The sequence below is a fragment of the Drosophila santomea genome, chromosome 3R, assembly GCF_016746245.2.
Source record: "Drosophila santomea strain STO CAGO 1482 chromosome 3R, Prin_Dsan_1.1, whole genome shotgun sequence".
Classification (NCBI taxonomy): Eukaryota; Metazoa; Arthropoda; class Insecta; order Diptera; family Drosophilidae; genus Drosophila; species Drosophila santomea.
The window spans coordinates 16281852-16308650 of NC_053019.2; the positions used below are offsets into that span (position 1 = coordinate 16281852).

General features: G+C 42.7%; 2 protein-coding genes across 4 annotated transcripts in view; both read left to right on the top strand.

Moving 5' to 3' along the window:
- Positions 1-26799, top strand: part of LOC120452199 (homeobox protein abdominal-B) — a 40162-nt gene that overhangs the window by 7368 nt on the left and 5995 nt on the right. The window contains exons 1-4 of one of the 3 annotated variants that reach the window (XM_039636319.2): positions 12242-12258; positions 12340-12435; positions 17259-18209; positions 21018-21394. In XM_039636319.2, coding sequence (XP_039492253.1) covers positions 17273-18209; positions 21018-21394 — 1314 coding nt within the window. In that variant the 5' untranslated portion in view covers positions 12242-12258; positions 12340-12435; positions 17259-17272. Of the gene's footprint in view, positions 1-12231; positions 12436-17258; positions 18210-21017; positions 21395-26799 lie in introns of those variants that run through there. The other 2 variants (XM_039636318.2, XM_039636317.2) reach the window with 2 other exon arrangements.
- On the top strand, positions 356-3825 carry LOC120452198 (dynein axonemal assembly factor 5). Its single transcript, XM_039636316.1, has one exon. The coding sequence runs from the start codon at positions 1039-1041 to the stop codon at positions 3574-3576; it is 2538 nt and encodes an 845-aa protein (XP_039492250.1). The 5' UTR covers positions 356-1038; the 3' UTR covers positions 3577-3825.

Sequence of the window (26799 nt, forward strand, 5' to 3'; positions counted from 1 at the left end):
ATGTTGATAAGAAACGACAACGCAATTAGATAGCCCGCTCCAAAGATAAGGCATTACGAATATGAGCCACGAGCGGCAGAGAAACACCTATTTTATGGATCGCAAGCCGTCCCAGAGTCAAACTCATAAAAAGACAGCCGCTGCTTCACTTCCAGAGAAACTTCATTTATGGTTGCGCCCAATTAGCTGGGCAAATAAGCGATAGCACATCAAACTTCAAACAAATGCGAAAACCATCAGCTTTTTGAATATGCGCGCCAAAGCGATGCTTTCCAGCACTTTTTTCGCCAACTTCACAGCACTTTTTGAGCTGACAAACAGCTGATCATTCAGCAATTTAGTTTGCGGCACGTTGTCGGTAGTAATTTTGTTTGGGCGAAATAAACAAAAATAAATGCGGGAAAAGTACAAAAAACTACGTTATCTTTTGTGTAGCCATAGCAACCGGTGTGTTTGTCGTCTGAGTAACGTTTAAACATTCTCGTTTTGCAGCCTAGAAATCTGTGAAAAACAACCAAACGAGCATCACACGCGCAGCTCGAGAAACCGAGAAACCGAAAAAAGTATCTTTGGAATTCTGAAGCAAAGATTGGATGGGAATCCAGTGCAAACAAATATCTTTACTACGAAAAACACAAATCCGCAACTGCAAACCTTAAAAAATATATGAAACTGAATATTATATTTGGAATTCACTAAATAAGAGCTGAGAGCAACCAAGAAAAGGGGTTTTCTATAGAAAAAAGAACACGGAGCAAGTAAAATACATTTTCGAATTAAGAAGATATACGAAAGCAGCTCAAACCAATTCAAAACCAACTAAAAACCCAAGAAATCTTAGAGTACCTATGCAAGTAACCCTGAATGAATTGAACATTGCACTTCAAACAAAATTGTATTTATATCTTTTGCCGCTTAAATCGAAAAGTATCGAATGAATCATTCGTTGAAGCCCGTCTAATTCAAGGAATCACCTGCTGAAAGTTATTAAAAATAAAAAACAGTAATTCTTAAAGAAAGATTAAATATAGTCCCAAAATGGGCTTCGATATCGATACCCAGAAGATCTGCTCGGAACTGGAGAGCACCGATCGACGTCTGAAGACCACAATTCTAGAAGAACTACGCGATAAGTGCGCAAATGGAGCAAAAACCGCGAGCGCCGACGAAATAGCCCAGGTTTTCGATCAACTGTATCTGCATCTGTTGAAATGCTACGAGGATAAATTCGAAAGCGTTCGCGATCGTGCCGTTCAAGCGGTAAGTGCCTTTTTGGCCGGGCTGCCGCCCACGGATTTCCACCTGATGAATGTGGTGTCCACTTTGGCGGAGCGAATGGGAAAGGCCGAAACCGTGGAGCCCAGCGAGGAGATCCGTCTGCTCTACATTAAGCAACTGAATCTGATGGTTTGCCTGTACGCAAAGATGGGCAGTGTGGGCGTCTTCAGGGAGTGCTATCCCCTGGTGGCGAAGATCCTGATCAAGTCCATCAAGGATGACTATCCGTTGGTTCAGCGCGAAGGCTGCTCCACCGTGGTGAATCTCGCTCGCGTGGCTGATACCCAGGAGTTTCGTCCCTTTACGGAATCATTACTTCTACCTCTTTACTCCATGCTGAACCACAAGCATGCGCAGGCCAGGATCTCGGCCATTGAAGCCATCGGCAGGCTGAGTCTGCACATGGACGCCAGTGGCGATGCAATGAGGCGGCTCTTCAATGAGGTATCGCCCCTTCTCATGGACACCATGCCTTTGGTTCGTCGTGAAGTCGGCCAGATGGGCATTCTAATGCTAATGGAGCTGCTGGATCGCTATTCCTTCTTTGAGAGAATTCTACCGCTGGTTCTTTGTTGCCTAAAGGACGAGTCTCCGGAGGTCCTGAATCACATATACCCACAATGGCTCAAGTGTGGCGTACAGTATTTCAATGAAAACGAAGCCGAGTTGTCGCAACAGGAAATAAGCGATCTGCCAGCTGAGAATTATCCGGAAGATATCAAGCGTCCTACCATCGGATGTCGTGGTTTGGTGCAACGATCTTTGAGACTGTTGCAACTGATTACCCGGGAAACAAGCGACTGGAAGGACAACGTTCGCCTTCACGCCCTGAAGCTTCTCTATCAGTTTGTCTTGCACGCCGAGGCTGCCATGACGGCCAAGTTCTTCGAGATCTATGGGGATTTGGCCCATGCCTGCATTGATCCCGTGGCCGAAGTCAATGCGGAAGCCGCCAAGGTGGCCGATTTGATGGGTCGCCTGTTATCCTACGATGCCTGGATAGATCATGGCTTCGATGGCCTGGAACGAAATGCCCGGGAGTCCTATATGAGATGTTTCTACCACATGTTCACCGCATCGCTGGGTGGCACCTATGAGCAGCTGATGCGGTTGGCCAACCTCCTTCGCAGCACCGATTACTCGCATACTCTGAAGCCAGGCTTCCAGCACTACATACTGAAACTATTGGACACCATTGTGGATAAATCGCAGAAGATCAATGCGGGGCAGAACGAGCTGGAAGATCTCTACGAGTCGGTGTATGTAACTGGCATTAAAGTAATGGCACTTTCCAATTCCCTCGAAAGTAGCAGCAACGAAGATGTCAATTTCGGACAAATGCTGATCGAAAAGCTTGTGACACTTCTCAACTCTTCGCTTGCAAAAACTCACGAACGTTGGTTTCACTTGGCCTTGAAGGATGTGGAGAATCTGGATGCGGCTTTGGAGGATAATGCCGAGCCAGTGATGCTGTTGGATGGATTGATTAATATGTGCCACATTCGAGCTACCTATGTGCACGATCTTATCGAGAAGGTTAAGATCGTCTTTGCACATTGCTGCGATAGTGCTCAAGTGAAAATCTTTAGCAGTCTCTCGTTAGCAACACTATTTTGGTCGAAGACGATGAACATTGAACGTGAGCGCAGCACCCAGATGTTAAGTGAATTCGTGTCGCAGATTGTGGAACCCTATCTGACCTGGAAAGCCGGATCCAATGCCGAGGCCATGAGATCCCTGGCCATGGCAACACTATGTGCTTTGGCTCAGGGAGCCGAGTCTGAATCTGTGGAAGTGCTACCCTCGCTGGCCAAACACATGCCCAGCCTGCTCGAGGATCGCAATGTCACCACACGGCATTATGCGGTCAAGGCGGTTGTGTATTTTAGGGAAATGTCTGTGGAAGAATTGAAACCATTGGCCTATGCCACCATGCAGCGCATGGATGATCCTTCGGCTGGCATTCGCATCCTGGCTGCTTTGGCTGTGGGTAAACTGAAGCCCAAGTTCAGCGAGACGGATACTGAAATGGAATATGAAAAGGAGGTGTGGGATGTCATAGTAAAACGTGCCATGGGTCTGCTCTTGCTCTATCACGAGAGTCCCGAGAAGGAAATGAAGGCAGCTGTGGAAGTTACCCTACAGGTCTTGGCCCGATCTCATCCAGAAGCCTGGGAGGAACGCTATCAACGGGCTTTGCCCATGGCTCAGAAAAAGGATCAGCTCCACGAACTCTACAACAGGCTAACCATCAATGAAGCTCCAGATCCTGGCAATACACTTACATCCGAAGATTAGGTTACACTTTACATATTATTTACAAATTAATTAAGCGTTTAGTTATATTTTATCGCATTGCAAATTTGACTTGCTACTTCTAAAGCGTGTACTTAAGCCTTTTCGTAAAACAATTTAATTTTAATTAATGAATTGAAGCTGTAGCTTTCATTCGAGCAATTGATTTAATTGACCCATATACATATATCCACTTCTAAGTACCAAGAACTATTGTAAACAAAAGCTTCAAACTATAAAGTAAAATCTGTGCAAGCGAAAATTTCACAAATCTCTTGTTTATTTTGCCATGGCCAAAAATAATCCGTTTGATGATGAATTGGGTTGCAAATACGGGGAAGCAAATCATGAGGCAAAAAGCATTCAGAAGCAGCAATTAATATACAGCACGGCATTGGGTTAATACTTGGTAAATATACGAGTTTAAAAATAGCCGGAAATGGGAACAGAATTCATATTGATGGAAAAAACAATTAATAACAGATTGGAATATGCGGCAAATTGTTTCATGTTTGGCCATAATATTGAAAATTCCTTCGGGTACAGCCAATAGTCAATTAGCATTTACATTTTGCCGACCTCTCAATCAACCACCGATACTAGTAAAAATTAAAGGCTAAGCACACATGAAGTTGCGGTTCACTTCAACGGTTGGGTTTTGTAACATCAAATTGCAATTTTAATTGGGTACACTGTGTGTGTGTGTGTGTTAATAATCCGCAGGATTAACGAATCCTGCGCCGTGTTGCATAACTACTGGCGCATTCATTGCGGCAACTGAAGGATTTTTCAATCATCAGCAGGACGACCCAATTCCCTGGCAACGGAACGCAAAAACTAATTTGCTCCGCCATGTAGCCGAAAAGTTTGCACACTATATTAAAACAATTTGTCAAATTAGGCAAAATGTACAACTTTCTAATTAAAATACCCACATGCGCGCACACCAGCTCCCGAATCCTTCATTTTCGGGGATGAGGGCACACAAGCACAGTGGCCACTCAAATGTGCGAAGCTACCAAGTTTCAAAGAGATGTATTTTGTACAGAAAATAAAAAAAAAGTGACGAATATAAAATAGATTTAATAAAACATGAGTATGAAGAGGCTGGCCAAATTGTGGAATTATTGAACAAAGAGGTTCCGCTCACAGGGGATTCACTGTAGTTACATTCGCATATCGACAAAGTTCAGATGGCGCCATTTCAAGTGACTGTCTCCATCTCTTTCTGTGCACTTAATTGCTGGCAAATGAGCGTCAGGAGCTTTTTTGCCTGTTTACTGATGGAAATGGGGAATGATATAATCTACACATACGTATGTATGTATAGTGCACATGTAACTGTGTGTGTGTGTGTGTGTGTGTGTGCTTGGGGCAAACACAAGCAAAATGACTAACTGCAAGTAAATGCAAATGTACATATCCTTGGCTGATTTGCACACTTAATTAATTTTATTTCACATTTTGGCCGCGGCTAATTATTACATACTTTGGCAATTAGCGACTCACTTCATCGCCAGCCTTGATCTTTATGGCAGGATATATTAAATTAAACTAAATGCCAGGGTCAAAACGAGTTTGGCGGGGCGCTGTTGGCCAGCACTCCGCATTGTTATGGCCAAGCACATTTAACTAATTATGCCGAACTCCGGGCATCAAAGACAGTCGACTGTGGATTTCGCAAGCGAGGCGGACGCGCAGGGGGCGGCGGCCACCCACAGACGTCAGTTGTCAGTTTAATTAATCCCTTTCAGTGGCAGACAGAGCCCGAGCTGCAACTGCACTGAGAGAAAAAGACATGGCCCCTTTTCATATATAGAAATCATAGCCCAGAGCCTTATGCCTGCCATCATAATCGAGGCTATCAGAGAAGCTGTATAGTTATGATTAAGTTTTGAAACCACAGGAATTATCTAATATTTAACCACACTTTCTCGCCGTGTATCGCGGATGGCACACGGCAAATAAACAGTTATAAATAGCAGCCACGAGCAGAGAGGCAAACCTGGCCAAGGACCACCGACAACTTCATCCTCATCCTCATCGCCGCCGCTTGTGGCGCACAAATTAAATGCTACATTCAATGCCATTTCGAAATCATTTCGAGTGGCCGCCCGGCCAACTGGCTTTTTTCACTGGGTTTTGGATGGGTGGCTATCTGCTGGGTTATCTGGTGGGCTGTTTTGGGTGGCTGGATCGTCTGAAGGACGCACAAAAGTTGCCAGCGCTCGACTTCTGCCGCAATTGAATTTCACTGGGGCACAGAATACAAAAAAAAACAAGTTAAGCCGCATGCCTTCTGCCCACCTACTCATCCAACGCTCTCCACTTTCTGTGAGCTTGCAATTTGAAAATTACTTTCATTACGTTTAAAAGTTCATTAAAATTTCACATCCCCAAACCGTCCATTTTCTTTTTCCATTTTCCATTCGGCAGTTGTCGTATATATTTACACACTTGACTGGCCCAGAAAAAAGCGACTGAGTTTTATAAATAAATATCTACCGAATGGCTGACCTATTTGGCCGGAAAATACATAGATGGCCATGATACTTTGACCTCATCGACGATTCCGTTAATTGAGATACTTTTCGTCTCTGGTTGCAGCCTGCATTATGCAAGCAAATTAAACGAGTTTACGTAACAATTAATCCACTGCCATGGCAACTGGCATCGAGTAGTATTGTCCTGGCGAATGGAAAAGCCCAAATGTGATGCAGTGAGAAAAATAGTTACTGCTTAATTGTTGCAACAGGCAAGGAAAGCAATTAGGAAGAAGATATTCTAACTAATTCTCTTGTATGCAATCCCAGATGGTTTTACTATCTCTTATATGCACAGCGGTTTGAAAGGAGCTCTTTTACTTTCAGAACCTTTAACTAGCATACACTAAGTTAGCAAGCAATAGAAATTGTTCTCAGTGCAGACCCCCAATAAAACCTTCGCGAACAAATGGGCAGCGATGAGCGATGAACGATAATTAAATACCGCCTCATGCTCGAGTTACCATCCTTATCCCAATGCTTATCGTCATCCTTATCCTTATCCTGCCGAAACTTTGAGTGGCGCTCTTAGCAATTAGGGTGCTGCCCCTGGCTACCACTAATAAAAATGGGCGGGGTCACTGGGGGCGGAGGTGGTGGCAGAGGCGGGTTTGGTGGCAGCCTTGTCATCAAGTTGGAACACGGTGGAAGTTCTCTTCACTCGAGCGGAGTTCGCTTCATTTGCTCGCAGCCTCGCTCGTTTCCACTTAAATGCTTAATTATAATTGAGTTTTATGTACGGCGCGCAGAAAAACTGTCTCTGCTGAGCAAAAGCAAAAGCAAAAGGAGAGCCAAAGCAAAAAGCAGAAGCAAAAGCTGCAGCAGAAGCAGAAGCATTAGCAGCAGTGCCTTCCTGCCAGCGTACTTGAAATGAAATACAAATAATCTTTTGACTCCTCGCTGGCCCCCATTGGCTGCTCCCCCTGAGCGAATGGGGTCCTCTGATCCGCTCCCATTTAGCGTTGTTTTAATTACGTCTTAATGCCAACGCTTAAATGGGCGAACTGGAGCGCCTTTCTGTTCCGAACGGACGAAGGAGGGTTCAATGCCTTCCGAGCTGTGCGTATCAATTCAGCGTTAATTGCTCGCCAGTTTTATTCTCGTCCCCCAGTTTTATTCCCCGTCGAATCCCCGCCTGCATTTTCTTCGATCCGGCGAACAAAATCGGATCAACTGGAGTGGTGCGAAAGCCATTTCGGCAAAGGTTTTTATTGATTTTTGTGCCAAGCAAGCAGTTGCCGCAACACTGGCACCAAAGGGTTAATTGCGTGCAACAAAGCTTGCCAAATGACACAGGTTCTAAAGCAATCTTTCATTTAAAACAAGTTGAATTTACCAATATTGAAAACATTCAAATTAAATAAACATTAAAAAATGTTTATCTATTTTTTGGTGATTAGTTATAACTTTACCACTAAAAATACCCTTTAAGAACTATTTATGGTCTTTAATCAATATATTAAAATAAATAAATTTCGGGCTGAGGAGTAAACTTTTTAAATGGCGCCCTAAACCACTGTATTTTTTTGTTTTTTTGTGCTTAATTATGGGAATCTTGTCAGACAATGAACGAAAGTCTGAGTTGGCTTTGCAATGGCTATGGATGGGTACGGGTGGTGGACATGGAGATGGGTATGGGAATGGGGATGCAGATGGCAGCATCATCGGAAAATGCTCATCAAGGAGCGGAGCAGAGCTGGCAGCCAGACGAGCACCATCAAGTGCCATCGGGCCACTCACTCACTCGAGAGCTACGACTTCGACTTGGCCATGTATCATTATTATTATGATGATGATGACGGCGAGTGTTTATTTTTGGGAGCCGGACGATCTGGGCGCACAGTAGGCAGCGCCAGCAGTTTTTGTTAATGTTCGCATTAATGTTGTCTTACTGCGCCGGCTCTCATTTACTGCGAAATGCCGAGAAACGGGAGGGTGGTGGTTAAAGGGAGGGGGAGTGAGGTGGGTGAGGAGTCCGCGAGTGATGGCAACGTTGCTGGCATTAATTAAGCATGTTTGACTGTGAATGTCAACAGCAGAAATTGCCGTTCTGTGCATGTGTTTGTCCCTCTTGGTGCACACTGGGAAAAATTGGGGCATGCAAGCTAAATGGAAAAAAGTTGGGGCGTTGATATAACATACTCCTTGATGTTTGCTTCAAGTAGTAACATTTTACAGATATTAATTATAACCTGGATTTATATTTTTAAGTATTTGCAAAAAAAAATAACAATACTATGGCGTAGTGTCTTCCACCTTTCGACTGTTAGTTTTGCAGATTTAGCGACGAATATAAGTGCAGCACTCCCTTATTTCGCGCAGTGTAATTGAGCGAGTGCGTTGACAGGCGGACGAGTGACGGGCTCTTGCACGGAGCGTGACAACTGCGCCCGCCCACCGCCACCCCGCCCCCTTTCACTATCGGCTTTCTCCAGTGTCGCTTGCGCTACGTAATTAAGTGACGCAAGTCAATTTATTTTGCAATTAATCATTAATTTATGCGTACGGAAGTATAATTGACTCATATTTCAACCGGCTGGGCCGAGAACGCTTCGCTCGCAGAGCGATGCCAAATATTGGGTGACAGGAGAGTCATCATATTTCGATTACCTTTTACTCAAAAAAAAAAAGGAGCTGAATCTTTGCTCTTTATTCTACTTAATTCCCACGATTTTCCTTTCTCATTAGGCGGAAATCAATGATTTGCGCATTGAGCCAACTGAGTAGTGACGTCGTTGCTCATTGACCCTTTGCTCAAAGGGTTTCATCTCAACGCGATCCTAAAGACCTACGATTAGAAATTATAAATTAGACAACCTACATTATCTGCCCTGCACAAATCACAGTTTATTCACAGTTTGCATTTCAAGCGCTTCGGTTCGAAACAGTGAAATAAACAACATAATTAAGCATCCTTAAATGGTATTCTAAAGGATCAAAAAACAGACCTTAAACAGGATCATCTATACTTGAGACTTTTGAGAATAGATAGTGCCCAAATGGAATGCTTTAAATATCCTCAAATATATTCATTGCGTCTTTCGAGTGAGTCAACTGTTTTATATTGGTAAGTTTTCAGTATTCCACTCGATTTCCACGTCAATCCCAATTAGGAGATGTGACACAAATGTGTGTAGAATATTTCCTGTTCAACTGAAATGATGGGAAAAGTTTTCACATTCGATCAAGTTGTTTGTTGAAAGTTTTTGCATACTTCATGTGCCAGTTAGTTGATTGATTGACAAACTGATGGATGTACTCAATGTTGCTGGCCAACTGCAATGAAACAGCAATATAAATAATCGATGGCACATGGGCAATAATGCATTAATTTAAAACATTCGCTTGACAATTAAGTGTAGCAAACCAGCAATGCAATCCAATCCAATCCAATCCAATGCAAACATGTGGTCCAATTGGATGGCAATTAGTCGAGTGCGGTGACCTTTGACCCAGTTCGCCTTATGGCCAACCAATCAACCAATCAACCAATGAGGCACTGGGCCTACATACTTCTGACGAATGCAAGAGAGAATTATAATAATGGCAATAATGAGAAGTAGTCGCCATCCCATTTAAAAGGTCATCAATCATAGGCAGTTAGTTAATTGCGGCAAGTTCTCTTTCCCTTTCCCCTGCCCTTTTGCATTTCTTTCTTTCTTCGTTTTTGTGTACAAAGGAGCGGCTGTCTAATGGTCGGGACAAAAAAAAAAAAACTGTAAAAACTGAAAAAAAAAAACAAAAACGTTTAGCGAATAAAATGCCGCAGCAAATTAAAAAAATAAAGCTTGAGCACGCCAACTTTGCTGACCCAAAGTTCAAGTGAAATAAGCCATGACAAGCGCATTTCGTCCTCGTCTCTCCCAAAAGGCAAAAAAAAAAAAGAAAGCAAAAAAAACCCCAAGGACCCTTGGCGAAAAAGCTTTAAAGGCAAATTGCCTCAAAGTTTTGACTTATTCTTGGAGCACTTCCAGCCCCAAAAATCGATGTGGAAATAAAAATAAGAGGCGGGTGTAGTTGGACAGGGGAAAAAAAAAACAAAAATCGCAGCGAGGGCGAATTATGACAGGAAACATTTCAAACGGAAATGAGCCTGCCGGCACTTCCGTCTCAGCGGCAGTTCTATATGGCCAAAATGCAAACGTAATTAGCTGACATTTTCACTCATTTTGTGTCGTTTCAATTGCGCCCATCCGCACTAATGAACAACTCCCCCAACACCCGAACACCCAGTCCACTCAACAGTTGTCCACATCTAGCTGTCACTCAGCGGAGTCTTCACTGTCGCAAACCTTTTCTAAGTTACCCCTAAAAGGGCGTCATGGGAACAACCCTCGCAGACGCATCTAGCAAAAATAACTTGAAAATTGCGCAGCATTTATAATCTGTCTGTGATTTATATAACGATTTCCGTTCAAACTACGAGAGCGTGCACTTGAAAAGAAAAGGACTGCGTCTTAAATTTGAGAAACCACTAGTTCATGCGTTTATAAAGAAATGTACTTACAACCCTTTGTAAAAAAAATACAAATTAATTGAATATTTTAAAAGAAGATAAATGTTTTTAGTAGGTTGGAACTACTGGAAAACCTTCAAAACCCCAATGGTTTGGCGTTTTTTTTCTCAGTGCCTGGCCTGTGTGTGTATTTGGGATCTGGGCCACCCTTCGCTAGCTGCTGAATGCTGGATGCTAGATGCTTTATATGCTGACTTGACAATAATGGCGCAAACACACATCTCAGCCCGCTGAGAACGTGCCAGTGGCAGTGGCAGTGGCAGGAATGGCAGGGAACTTAACTTGGCCCGGTCGTGAGCTGGTCGTGGCAGCACAATGACTTGAATTCAATATAATAAATAAAATATAATGCTGTCAATAAAAATAAATAAATATAACATCAGCAACAGCAGCATCAGTAGCAGCAGCAGCAGCAGCAGCCAGTGGCAGCAACAGCAACAGCAACAGAAACTGAAACGAAAACGAAAAGTTTAAGACTTCGCCGGGGGAATTGTAGATTGAAGAGCTTAAATGCCGCGCTCGAAATAGCCACGTAATGTTTGTGTGCTCTGCAGATTTGGCTCCGAATGGCTGCCATTTACCTTCGGTTCGTGTGGGCGTGGCTGGGGCAGGAAGGATACTCGCATGTGCTGGAATTTCGCCCGCAACAGTAACTGTAATGTTAAATGACGAGGGACCGAGATTCAACTTGAGTTGGGTGTGTGTGACCATTATCCTGCGCCATTTAGCGGTGTTTATTTTATTAGCCCTTCTCAAAGTGGCTTACATTGGAGTAGTAGGTGAAAATTCGTTGGTTTCACAATTTGAGTATTACAGAAAAATGGGGGAGAAAGCCAGAAAACAATTACTTAGGAAAACTGAATAAAATAATAACACCAGACTAGCACTTACACTTAATTTAGTAAACCAAAACAAGAAAGAAACTGCCATGCTACTCTCAGTTATGAAATCGTTTCGAATGAAATAATATAATAAATTCAACAGGCAGTTTACTGATCCAATTGGTTGACACAGTCATAACTAGTTATTTTCACCCATGTGGGAAAACAAACACACACAGTTCTGTGAATGAGCCAATCTACAAGCAAACCAAAAACACTTGAATAAAACATTCCCCAAAATGCAACTCTCGCTGCAATTGCTCGCATCGAAAGCGGCCACCCCCCAAAGAAAAGTTCACAATTGCCACTTTTCACATACCCACTTTTCCCGCGCACACTCACACACACACACACAGGAGCACTTTTTCCGGACAATCGTTTTTCAGCATTTTATGATTTATTTATGCAGCCATATTGGCTTCCCTTCGCCAAACTCTTGTCTATGCTATGAAGTTATTCCGTAACCAAGTTGGCTGTGCAAACGGAGTTGGCTAAATCCCACAAAATAGCACGGCAATAATAATCGTTTGACTGCTTCTACTTATATATACGAGTATATTGAAAATATTAATGGTATGAAATATAATCAAACCCTGATTTTAGTATTCCAACCGTTGCCTTCGTTCGAGTTGTCAAGTTTTAAGCGACTTTAACGTTCGACTTTGATTCAATTGTTGGTTGGTCGGTTGGCCCGTCTGTCTCTCGGCCAAAGTGCTAACCCAATTTGTAGATTTGGAGTGAAAAAGTAAAAGTTTATTTCATTTTAATTTGTGCTCGTCGTGTGTGTGCGTGTTCTATTAACTTATTGTTGTTTTGCCCTTGCTAGGAAAAAGTTTTCCCAAACAAAAAATAAAGGAAAAAAGAAAAGCGAAAAACGAGAAACGAAAAACGAACTAACACTAGCGAAGGACTGTGCACACATGTGAGTATAAATTCACATACGAGGCAAATGCCAGGGAAATTAAAACAATTAAAGCACACGAAGCTCACTAGCAATTTTCCAAGGAACATCGCGAGTCGGTCTCCGCGGCAACGGTTAATGTAAATTCATTTAAAATTGCTTAGTCCTTGGGGGTGGCATTTTCCTTAAACCAAACCAACCCGCCCACCAGGTGAAGTGCCGATAGTGAACTGTTTGCCTTCACATCACATCACAGTCTGTGTGCTCATGTGTCTGTGTGTCGCGGCAATTTAATTAGCGAGCGCATAACTTTATGAAATATTCAGAGACTTTCCTTTCCCAACGAAATATGCCAACCGCCTGGCGCCTGCCATTTTGTACGTGTGTGTGTGCTAGTGTGTGTGTGTGTGTGTGTGTGCCCGCTTTCACCTGGGCAATTATGGGCCGCCCAGGACATTCATTAGAGCACCTCATAAAAATCAATTAGCGGCATGTTACAGGTCACCACAGAAATCCCCGGGGTCAAACTGGCTTGCAGCGTTGATTGCAGCTGCCGAGTTGGCTTTGTAGTCCATCGCGTTTAAAGACAATATTCAAATATTTTCAATAATTTAGATCCTATATTCGATATGAGATGGCTCAGATCCGAGTTCTCATGCGGTTGTTTGCTCCAAAGTCGAGCTATAAGAACCAGCAATTTATAAGGCTTACAATTCAGCAAATGATGACGCACAAGCCAAACTTTGTGGGTGGTTGGGGGGCGGTGGCTCGGATCGGGGGGTAAATATGAATGACGAATTACACACTTTAGCTGCCAGGTTGACAGCACCCACTCACTCACACCCACTCACTCACTCACACACACACCCACACACACACACGCAGAAAAACAGTACAGGATAACACATTAAATTATGCTGACATGGCGCAACGGACAGAGGGTGGGCGGAAAAGTGGGTGGCATGGGCGTGAAGATACGGAAAAAAGGGGCGGACAAAGTCAGCCACACAGTTAACGTCAAAACTAACACACGGCCCAGAGACGAAGAAAAGCCAGCCAAAAGCTGAAAAGCAAAGTCGACGACGAACGTGAAACAAGGACGAAGCGAAAAGGAAAGACAACAATGACACTGGCGATGAAAAAGTGAAAATTTATAAATTTATATATAGGAAGTACAAGTACATAGGAAATGCACTAATAGGCCTTAACTAATAGGTTAATTTATTTACTAATAGGCCTTAACTAATAGGTTAATTTATTTAATAGGTTTGATAAAATACATTTAATTTAAGCTTTCGTATTTTGTATCTAAAATATATATTCTGATATATATATATATACATATAAAGTACATATAAAGTTTCATAAAGTTTTAAATTATCGGATATTTTATATAGAAAGTACAGAACACATCTTTTTTTCTTTGAGTGGAGAAGTACAAAACGAATGGCGGCGACCAAGGGTCTCTGGCGAAAGATGCCGTGGGCAAATGAAGCGGACCCTGATGATGATGATGATTCGAGAGTGGCTTGTTAAAATTCCAGCAAAACGGCAGACAAAAAGTCAGCCACCCTCGCACCCGAAGGTCCTGTGACCCTCCTGTGGAATGTGTGCTGCGTTGTTGTCAATGCAATAAAATGAAAATGAAATAAAATAGACAAAATGCTGGCAAGCCAGCGAAGGACAGGAGTCGGCTTGGCCAGCACCAAAAATCCATCTCCGCAGCCTCGAGGCCAAATATGGTTGGCAAAAAGTTACCAAAATGAGAGAAAATGTAGACTTTTCAGATATAACACTCATATGGCACACAAAACAAACATGAGCGAATTCTCAAATAAGAGGTTCAGTTTTGGGCGATTTTAGGCAATCAAACGGGCTTAAGTAAGAGTTATCTAGTTTGCTTAAATACTTTAACCATTATTTTGTGCAAATACGTAAAATACCCATTTAAATGAAACAAAAAGTTGAGAGCTAAACCATCTCCTCCACCATATGTAACATTCCATCCAATATAATTTCTGTCGCACATTCCCATCCACAAAACCACCATCCACCATTCGGCATTCGCCATCCGCCGCTCCTGACGTGCCACATGTGCCACATGTGGCAGGGCGAGTCCGGCTAACAAAACTTAAATGCCATTAGCCTTCGTCCTGGCACTCGACACTTGGGTCCTGCTCCTGCCATTGAGGGGCATCAGAGAGAGGGTGGTGGGGGGAGGAGGCTCTGGCAGAAGCGTGCCAGGTAACTAATACACACACTCGCAGGCAACTAAGCTACTGAACGTGCCGCAGGGTGGGGCACTCTTTTTTTTCGGAAGCCACACAGAAAAAATTCATTTTATGAAATAACGAGATTAAATTAGAGAGCAAGCCGTAATTGGAATTGTCTCTAGGGAGCTCAGAAAAATATACAAATTGGTTTCCTGCATACAAAAAACCATTTTAAAGGACGTTGTTAGGAAATAAAACGATTATAAAATTCTAGTTTAAAAAATCGAGTGTAACTACCTGATATTAAGGTTAAACACAGACACATTCCTTTAGTTATTCGTTAATTAACAAGTTCCTTAGTAATTTCGCCCGGTGTAGTGACATCTCCTCCTTTTCTCTCTATTTTTGCGTTCGGGACTGGAAGGCAAGGCAATTGAAATAACTTCTTCCGCTTGCCTGCGCTGCTTCCGCTGCTTGAATATGTCCCCCAAATCAGGCGGCAACACATTCCAGCTGCCTCGTCCTGCCCTTCCCTCTCTCGCTCTAGCCTTCTTCCTGCCTCGCTCCCACTCCATGCTATCCACTCCACCCCACGCCTCCCATTGCCGCCCATCATCATCGCTGTGAATTGGCTTTGCTCTTGTTGCTCTTTGCCATTTATTTTATTTTCGACTTAAGTGATTTTGCCAGGCGCCTTGGCAACATGTTGCTAGCCACATTTATGAGCTCGCTCTCTCTCTCTCTCTCACACTCTCTCTCGTGTTGCGATAGAAATTTGTCAAGTTGCAGTCGTGTGGGTGTATCTGTGTGAGTGCGAGTGGCAAATATCTTCGTGTCTCCTTTTGTTGTTGCTGCTGCTGCTGCCGAGCGGCAATAAAAAACATTTAAGCACGCATCATTTTATTGAGCGCGCTGCTCGAATCTGACATTTCGACTGCGACGCCGACTGCGGAAAGGGGGTGGTAGTTGGGTGGCCGTCTGCTCAGTTTTTCCGCGTGTATGTGTGTGTGTATGTGCTTGTGTATGTGGAAGTGTTGGGGTGAGTGTGCACTTTGTATTAATTTAAATTGCTTTTGGGAATGCCAGCCATGAGTTGTTACAACGCATAACGATGCATTCAAAATGCCAACAAATTAACTGCAAATTGTTTACTCAAAATTTAGCAAAGTGGATATACATTTCGTACAGCTGCAAATATTTGATTTGAAATTATTTTCACACAGAATTTGAGGCTCTAAGGTTTTGTGATTTTCTGAATTCTTCTAATATTAAGTTATTATAATTAATATTGATTATATAATTATTAAATAGTTTTCTTCTATCATATGAACTTATATACAATTTCAATTGTTATACATACAATTTGAAACCATTGAGGTTAAAGAACTCTCGACGCTCCTCGTAGAATTTACTGCTGAAATTTAAAAAATAATAATAATATCCCATGTACATTTCACACGCTTTTGACTTAACGAATTAAGTTAAATTGTGTCACACTCAAATGTTGTGCCATAAATTTTCAGCAAGCACTTGCAAACACAAACGCACGCTCACAGTGACAAATGTACAAGGCTGTGCGACACCGCCCAGCGCCTACCACCCACCGCCCATTTGCCACCCCCTGGTGGCATACAGCACTTGAAAGCGTATGTGCCGACTAGTTGGATCCTTCCTCCAGCTCTATCTTCCTCTATCCCTGTCGCTCACTCTTCGCCCCTCTCTTTTGCAATGATTGTGCAACATTTTGTTATGCAAATCACAACGCAGTGCGCCAGGAAATAGGCTACGCCTGACCCACCCAACTCGCTGGGGCTGAGGCCCCAACCCACTTCCACCCACCTCAACCCACTTCAACTCAACTCAACCCAAGTCGGCCGAAGCCAAAGCCGAAGCCAGGGCTTGCCAGAGGGTTAAATAAGTTGAACTGCACTGCAAGCGAAAATGCTGCTCCATTTCGACCATTTAAATAAGGTCTTAAAAGTATAAGCATAAAATTCTATTGTGTACATACATACCTGGCTAACTTTGTGATTAGTAATCTTATCTAAATGCCAAACAATCAAGATAAGCCTAAATATATTACAAACCAGCTTAGCCATGACAGCATTTTGTTTCTTAGTCACTTATTTCCTATTTCGTCACAGTTTAGCATTTTTATGGATCTAAGAAGTAGGTGATAATTATCAGATTTCTTATACAATTCTAATAGGTACTGAAAGCCACGCTTATAAGCAAGCATTTTCTAGAAAAGCAAATTTCACAAATAACAAGTAGTATTATTTTCTTGCCGTGCACATTGCGGCACAGGCAGCAAGTGGCAACGGACTGACGCTGTATTTTATTGCATTACTTTCGGGTCTCTGCAGAGGGGGGGGGGTGTGAGCTGCAAGGTGGGCGGGGGGGATGTTCGGTGAAAGTAAGTGGAGGTCCGCTGCAAACGAAGCCTTTTGGCCTTCACGTCGAGGGCGGGCACAAATTACATTACCAGGCGCCAGTTGGCAGGCAGACCGTTAACAAGTTGACGACAAATGTGCAGCTGTTCGGGCTAATCTAAGTTTGCTCTCTCTCACTTTATCTCCATTTTTCAGTACCAACTTGTTTAACATATTTTTTCATTTCCCTCATTTGCAGGCAACGTGGCTCAAATGATGCCCGAAACTGAACGCGACGCACATTTGGAGGCAGCTGAAATGGCCAGCGGCGCCCTGGGTCATAATTACGGTAACATTGTGAAGGATCAGCAACAGCAGCAGCAATTGCATCTCCTGCAGCAGCAACATCATCAAAATCAACTTCAACATCAGCAGCAGCAGCAGCAGCAACACCAGCAATCCAACACCGATCTGTACAAGATGGCCTGCAATGGCTACAACTACAGCAGTCCGCTGACCATACCGCCCACCTCGATGACCAGCCACATGGTCAGCCCCATCAGCAGCAGCAAGGAGAAGCTGGTGAATATGTTGCGCGTGCGTGACAACAACAACATGGCCAGCACGATCTCCGACAGTCCACCCACCACGTTTCTGCAAAAGCAACTGGAGGCGGTTGTGGCGCCCCGCCCAAGTTCAGTGCATCCCCAGCAGCTGCAGCAGCCGCAACAGCAGCAGCAGCAACAGCAGCAGCAGCAACGGCGTTCGGTCAGCACACCTGCGATTACAACCACACCTGGTCCGCCCACCAATTGGCATGCGCATGTCTACGATCGCCTACCGCCACACCCGACGCCCCACTCCATCGCCGATATCCTGGGCATGTCCCTGGTGAAAAAGGATCGGCCCGAGGGCGCCTTTGATGCCCAGGGACCGGCCAAGTCGCCGAACAGCATACTGAAACCGTATCAAGATCAGCAGCCCATCCGCAGCTCCTCCATTTCGATGAGCGATGCCAGCGAGGAAGACAGTGCCGCTGTTGCAGGGGCAACTTCTGTGGCAGCAGTGGCAGCAGTGGCAGCAACTGTTGCAACTCCGCTCGATCAGCCGCTAAATCTGTGTGTGGCCAAAAAGTCCCGCGACAGCAACAACTCACCCATGCCGGCCACCAAACAGAGCCAAATCCTCGGCAAGTCTGCTACCAAGAAGGGTATGTATTGGGCGCTACTGGTGCACAGAGAAAAAATATTACTATATATTACTATATACTCTATTACTAAGTGTAATTTACTGAAGAGATGCTAAAAGTCTGAACTACTAAGCTTAAAACCTTTGCCAGTCAGTGTATTATGAGATCAGTGATGCCTGAAGAAATAGATCTTCTGAAAGCTTCTTCCCAGGCTCAAAATCTATAATCAATTTAGTAGCTAGTATTTTTGAAAGTGTTTCTATTTTCGATGTGATCCCTCGCGTATTGGCGCCCAGCATAGGTAGGATGTGTGTGCCGTGTGGCAACGCTCGACGAGTCTGCCAATTGAGCGGAGCGTGGAGCTCTCAACACGCTTCAGCGAAGCGTGCGGCGGGCAACACGGCGTATGCGTGTTCTGCCAACTTAAATGATGCCCATCGGCATCTTCGTCTTCTTCTTCTTGGCCCGCTCATCGTCTCGGGCCCTTTTTTCGGCTGGGCTAATGGCCTGGTCATTAGAATTTGCCACACTCCAGTTAACTCGGCTCGTCTGTCAGCTACTCAATTTTCCAAGAATTTTATATGCCATTTACAGTTTGATTATGGCTTCAAAATGTATTGAATCTACTACTTTGGAAAACGAAATGTCGGAGCTAAAAAGCAGTTAATTATTTATGAACATTTTTAAAGCTCCAATTGGATATTTGAAACACATAAGTCATTGTTTTCTTTTACATAAACGATAGCGAATTATTAACGAAATGTGCCAGAAAATGTTCAGTAAATACATTGTTTGCATATATATTCAGGACGTTCTTTTGCGATAATTAATAAACTATTCAGATTGTAAATGGTCAACAAAATGTGCAAAATTTAATTAGATGCACTTTTGGCTCATTGCTTTGTTATTTTTATTTCATATTTGAATCGGAAATGGTTGCCAATTTAAATATGCATTTGCATTGGGTGCATTAAAATGATTTAATTCGAAAGAGGCCAGCGCATTGGCACGAAAATATACGAAAATGTACGAAAATGCAATTAGCAATTGCGGCAGCCACAATGAAACAAATACAAAATGGCAATCGGTGGGCAAAAACAAAAAAAAAACAAGCAAATGTTGAGAACTCAATTTGAATAATTTTGCTGCCGCTATTCGCTTGGCGCGTTAATTGCTCAATGTTGTGTGTGTGTATGTTCCGTTTTTATTGTTATTAAAATCACGTACCAGACTTGGCGAAAACAACAGCCAAACCAGCAATCCAGCAACTAGCAAACCGATTGAATGACGAACTTCCAGACAAGCGATTGTTTGACATAGTCATCGGTTAATTTTCGCTTAATTACTTGTTTGCAGCTGCCATAAATGGAAGTGCCGTCAAATCGAGCGGGGCAATAAGTGGAGTTTTGGGTTCCGAGATGAAGCTTTTTTGCTCACTTGGCATAACGACATTTAAATGCCCGCCGTCGACGACTGGGCCTAATGGAAATGACATGGAAATTGGCAATTGGCGTTAAGAGCCATGCTGCTGCTGGCAAATATAAGCAAACATTTGTGCAAAGTTTTCTTTTCGTTTCCTTTTTTTTGTTTTTCGCATTTGTTTTTGTTCTGGTTTTATTGTTGTTGCTCTAATTGCACAAGTTGCGGGCTTTTAACGCTTGGCCAGCTTGTTGTTTTTCCGCTTTTGTTTTGCCATTTAGTTTTATTGATTTCGCGCCAATGGGGCGCCCTTTACACTCCACTGCCATCGTCTCTCATTTCCCTCGGGAAACCCACCACCACCACCGCCACCCCGCGTGTTGTTCGATAGTGAAAATTGCCAATTGCCAATTACCAATTGCCGGTCGCCGTTTTCCAATGGCGACAGCGAAAATACGGCGACAATGGCACTGATTCCACCACCGCACCCACACCGCCCCGCCTAATTAATCACAGTGTCATGCATATGAGGCCGCCGGGGGCCCACGCGGCGTATTATCAATGCGACAAACGACAATGCGACAACAACGACAACAACGACAGAAGCAGCAAACCAAACACCCATCATGCACACCATATACACAGCTCGGCGATATCGAGCGTTTTGCATTTAACTGTCAATTAGATTTCAATTATGCATTGGTAATTGAAGTTGTCCAGGCAACGTTTCGTTCGCCTCATGCCAGACACGTTTTGGCCCGGTCAAGTCCAAAAGCCGCGGCCAAAAGCATATGGCATTTATGGCACAGTTAACACTTGTTTTCGCCCGATATTGCCAGGCGGCCATTGGTCAACGAAAGTGGCCCATTAATGCCCTTGATATCTTCTGGAGATAATAAATGGAAGTGCAGCTGAGTGAAGTCAAAATTCTTGGTTTATTCATAGGTGATTCTACAACATCTTCTGTTAAACATAAACATACGATTGTTTAAGACAAAGTTTACCCTATATTCATTGCTTCTTATCAGCTGTCTCATAAGAAAAGTAACCCACCTAATCCAAGAGTAAAATATCGAAAACATAAGCAAAAGCTTATGGCAAATGGCAAACAAATGCATAATGAAAAGTGCAGAAACAAGAAAGGGGAAGGCATACGTGTAGTAGAAGAATCGAACAATGCAAAACAAAAGGCAGTTGGCCCAGTCAATAGCTGTTACATTTGACGGGCTAATTGCAAAAGCGGTTATGAAATGACAGCCAAGAGACCCCATTGAGGTTAAACAGCTGCGATTCGATATAAAAGCCAGGCAAACATGGCCAAGACAAATGTGCATACTCATATCTGGCTAACCGTTTTTCTTGTTTCTTATTGTTGTTTATCTTTTTGTTCTTCTCCATCCATTTTTGCAGAAAGCTCTGGCAAGCCGGCGGCCAAGAAAAAGAAGTTATCGCCGACGGCAGCGGCAACAGTGGCTCTACCACCGGATATCAGTCCCACGGGCAGCAGCGATAGTTTGATGCGGGACAAGTTGATGGCCACCAATAGCAGCAGCTCGCCGGGCAGCAATCTGAATCCGCAGCTGCAGAGCAATGCGAACAGCACCTTGGAGACCACCGAGGATGACTCCGATTCCGGTTCCACGGATGCCCGGCGCAAGAAGAAGGCACGCACCACCTTCACCGGCAGACAGATCTTCGAGCTGGAGAAGATGTTCGAGAACAAGAAGTATCTCAGCGCCAGCGAGCGCACCGAGATGGCCAAGCTGCTGATGGTCACCGAGACGCAGGTAGGATTACATTCCAGTACTATACAAAATAAAATAAATATATACGTGTCTTATAGTATATGGAAATTTAATATCCACATCATTCAGAATGATTTATTTAACATCAAGATTATATCTGCAAAATTCTGGGAGGATATTAAAAGAATTTCTTCTTTTCTTCCCACAAATATCCATTTAAATAAAAATCTTTACTGATTTGTTTTTAAAAAGAACCAACATTTTTAGATTCTGAAATTCCAGAAACGTAAAGGATGCCAAAAACAAAATTTTAATTGGGAGTTTTATGCCAAATGATAAAAAAAAATATTTCATATTGATTTTCCCCACACTGACTATCAGTGCAAATTGCAGCCAGTGTACATAATGTTTTTGTGGGATTATTCGAATTATTTAGTATCACAATATTTTGCTGGTCTATGCTAGCTCAAAAAACACAATCGCAATTGTGGCCATTTAACTAAATTAAACACTTTTAAAACCCACTCAATAATCCCAGCCTAATGCACATATTTACCATAAATGTTTTGTTGTCTGCTTCTGTGCGTATGCTTATAATATTTAATTTGCCTAATTTGCACGAGGAAATGAACAGGCAAAAATAAAAAATATAATAAAATGATATTATTTTTGATATACAGTAGTCTGCAGTGACTTTATGTTACTAAAACATTATACCTTATTAGTGAAAAATATTTATAACTTAATAAGTGCAACTTGAAATAGGATAACAATTTTTTTTTGATAATGTAATAGTTTTTAACATTTATTTATTCACTGCGTTTGGACTTTGGAACTTTGACGCACACTGTAGCAGTGAAAAATAAGAACGAGCCAAATTAAAAGCATAATTTGATCATCATTTTGGCAAAAATAAGCATTTTTCGATTCCGTTGGCCGCATTAGTTTAATCCGCAATTTATTTATGCAACTCGAATCAACCCGGGAGCCATGAAATATATCGTAATTTAATTGAAGAGCATAACAAGAGGAAGCAAGGTGTGATGCTGCTTAATGCCTCAGTAATTATTATGCCAAATTGTATTTCGTTGCACTTGCACTTGCAGCAGCTGCCCGAACATGTGATTTTGTGCAGAATGTAGAATGGAGGGCATTTATATTCGAGGGGCGACGGCGAGGAGCAGGACAAGTTTACAATTCGCATGGCAGCCAGAAATGCCTTAAAGCACAAGCAAACTCACACTCAAGTGCACACACTCACACACACACACACACACGAAGTTTGCCTGATTGTGAAATAAATTGAGATTTATTGACTAATTAGAATAAATTAACTTTGCAGCAAGGACATGCCCAGGGCCCAACTGCTGTCAGCCAATTAAGAGCAACAACAAAATTTATGAACAAACACACCCACATGCTTGCCATCTGTGTACTTGGCTCTTTAAGAGGCGCTAAATTAATCAAAACTTTAATATCATTCCTGAACCCTTTGCGGTTTCTGTCCCAAACAGGATATTTTTGGCCAACCACTCAACCACTCGTTTGTTATCTGCATTTGCAGTTGACAGTGCGGAGTTTAAATACCGAAAGTTCAACCAGAATCCTAAGGCCTCCGCTACTTAATGAAAATGTTTCGTCTTGATTTATAAATCGCTTTAATTAAGCACTTGGGGCTTACCTTGGGAAAGGTATTTATGCAAACGTTGAAATAGTAATAAATAGACATATATTTATGCCATTATATTCCTCAAGTATATCCCGCCACATTACATGTCCTCGTCAATCCCTACAAAGCTGTCAAAACTTGGGCCTGTCAATGCAAACCCGATTTGCATTAATAATCTCACATTACGCATACGCCGTGTGGGAGCTCGAAAGCCATAAGACTAATTGGCTGCCATGGCAAAGACCCAGTCAGATAAACACACTCACAAGACGCAGGGAAAATGAGGATGGTATAGATGTAGATGTAGATGGAAGCCAAGCAAATTGGCCATGGCAACAACAAGGATATGGCAGAGGAGTCGCAGTGAAATGCTTGCTTAATTAAATTACATTCTCCATCAAGTCAATTAATTACAAGTTGATATACACATATAAACACTAAGAATTCTGCAACGTGTGCGTGTGTACACTGCACAAAATTATATTCGATGGCTAGTTTCAAAATATCAGCTTTAAATTAGCCTATTTATTGCCAATTTGGTATATATTTTCGGTTAGTGCCTTGTGTTTGATGTCCAACTGTCCGTGTGAGCCAAAATGTTATGCATGTCGACATGTTCAAGTGTTTTGTCTACGTTATTAATATTATAAGCTCGGTCCAGTCATTTATCATCCTGGCAAAGGACACGTCTGTGTGTGTGTGTGTGTGTGCGTGAGAAACCGACGTCAATTCAAGTGCAATGCACAGATTTCCACGCTCACACAACTGCGCTCAGAATGTTGTGTTTATATATAAAACACTGTCAGGGCACATAAACATGTATGTGTTAATCACAGCAATAATATCAGCAAATTAACTGCAGGACATGGCTGTCCTCTGTGTGTGTGTCCTGCGTGTGTGTGCATGCTAGGTATACCGTGTTTGTGTGTTGTATTTGTGTATATGGGTATCCTGCTGTGGCCGGACATTAAGCCTTTTGGCCATTTGCATTGGCACTTGCCAATTTTCCCATCGACCCACCACCACTCACACTGGATCAAGTTTGCAGCGAGAGATTTGCGTTAATTGGAATCAAATTACCAACTCCTCCCGTAATTGCCAACCAGTTCGATTGCAGTTTAAAACTTATAATTATACGATGGTTAATCGGATCAAGGTTTTTCCGCTTTCCTTCGCCAGTTATTTACCAAGTCATTTGTGAGCAGATCGTTTACTTAAGTACTTAATACTTGGAATGCACGATATTGGTACTAGAATGAACTACTATATTCGTTATTGTAAGATATTTCAAAGAAATAACGAATAAACAGAATATGCTTAACAGACATACATATAACCCCTCAAATATAATCACAAAACAAATGAAAAGCCAGAGACAAAGTGAGAGTCATAAAATTGGCTTTAAATAGACCTCCACATCGGCCATAATGTGGTTCTCAAATGGCTTGCCCTCTGGACTGTTGGAGATATGCGTATGCGGATGCGGATGAGATGAGTTGAGGTGGCTGCCTCCACCTCACCACCTCAGTGGTGCATCTCTCTCCGCGTTGTGTGCCTCATCCAGGGAGCACTCGTGTCTGCATCGTCTGTCATCAACAAACTGTAAAATAGCCTTAAGCCAGATAAAAATCAATTAATTACGCGTAGATGCGGCTGTCCCAACTGCAACCGCTGCACCACCACCACCAGCACCACCAACACCACCCCCTTTCGCCTCTTCACCCCTGCGGCACACACGCACACAGCGACACACTCACGCACACGCATGCAAACTGACAACATTGTAATTGTGTTGCGATTACCAAACGAACGTCACGCGCCAAACTCAGCAAATTACATTTGCATATTAGTGCCAGCGGCGGGGTAAGGGGGCAAGGGCAAGGGGAAGGGGGATGGGTGAAACGTGGAGCCTTGGGGTGGTGCAGTGGGTGGTGCGGTGGGTGGTTCTGGGGGGTGGTGCGCCGCAATGCCGCATTCATTGCATAGGGGCGTGTGCTGGCAACTGTTCGCTTGCGGTCTGCACTGCAACTGTCTCGACAATTTGCATTAGGCATTTCATTTTAAATGTTTGCCATCGCTCGCTCATAAACCCGAATGTAATTGCCACTCAGGTGCGACCTAAATGTTGATTTGCTCTTCAGCAAACTCGTCTTTTTGGATTGATTCCGATTGCGGTGCAATCGAGCCAGAGATTAATGACATGGGATGGTATATTAGGCCAGTTAAACAGCTCAAGTGATGCTGAAAATGCCAGCCAAATATTTATGTCGTTGTATTATAGATTCAAAAAGTTAATTATTTATTTTACAAGCATACTTCCAATATGTTTTGATTAAACTGCAAGTCCATAACACGCTGCAGTTAGCTACAGTGCAGCTTTGACCTCTGATTTGGGCCAACTATCTGCATGTGCCCATTTGTTTGCGTTTATTTGGTCAATTGCATGGTCGATGGATGGCCCTAGCGATTGTGGGCCAGAAAACAAGTAGCAGCAGTAGCAGTGGCAGCAGTTTCACTGGCAGTTGGCCAAATGACAAATGCGATAATTAAATTAAACTGCTGCCACAAGCAGCACAAACAAATCAAATGGCAATTCATCTTTGAGGGCACCACATAATGGTGACCCAACTATGTAGAGCAATGTGTTTTTGGAGTTTCGAGTTCCCAGTATCGGACTTATTTACATTCGCAGTCTGTTTGTGGCACTGCAAAAAGGGTACAAAAAATGATGCTGCGTTAAATTAAATTGCACGTGTGTGCGATGTAAACAAGGACATTGCATTGCTGGAGGTTATACATATGTATATCCACTGGTCCTTTATTATTGTTAATATTGCCATTGATATCAATCAGTTGCAGCAGGCAAAGGAATTCTGAATGCATTTCACAGATAATTCTGTCATTTGCAAATTATGCAACATACAAATGGTTGGCAATCAAATAAATTAAAAACAACTTGCTAAAAACAGTTTCTTAAAAGGCTGGTCGTTTTTAATAAAGTGCCTATTTATTGCTTTAAGTAAGTGGATATGGAAAACCATTTGTTTTCTTGGCATCAGGTCATTCGAAGTAGAAGAAAATGGATGTGACATTTGGCTAACCTACTTAACGCTCCTTTCGGCTGAATAATTTCGAGTTTTAATCCAATTAAAGATCAAATCGTTCGTTACAAATCTATAAAGGCACACTCGACACTCTGGCAACTGTGTAATGAATGCCTTTGGCTAATTAATTAACTAATTAAAGCTAATTTACATTTTATTAGTCGGCAATTATTTAATCAATTCATGAATAATTTAATGCACACAAGCGCACTCTCCGCAAAATGTACAAGCAAATATTACGCATACGCCACGTAGGCTTTCAACGATTTAAATGAAAACGAAATCATTTTAAGCAATGCAAACAGCATCGTTTTTTTTTTTTTTTGTACTAATTAATAAATAAATATTTCGCAAATTGATATATTTATTATTAGGTTTGCTCTCGACCCTCACATTTAATTATGGCCCAAAGTGGCTAACATAAACTAGCACACTGGTCACCACAAAGTGTCAAAGTGTGTGTGGGTGTGTGTGTGCGTGAGTGCATAATTCAAAACAATAAATGCAATTTGCTGTTATTAGTATTATTCGGCACCGCAACTTAATTAAATTGTTACGCATACGCTCCAGATGCAGATGGCACCGCAAAAAAGGGTTTTGTGCCCGTTGGGATTTTATAAGCAACATTTAAGGGGTATTATTTGGGCTATAGTTCGAAATTCGTGTGCATTAGG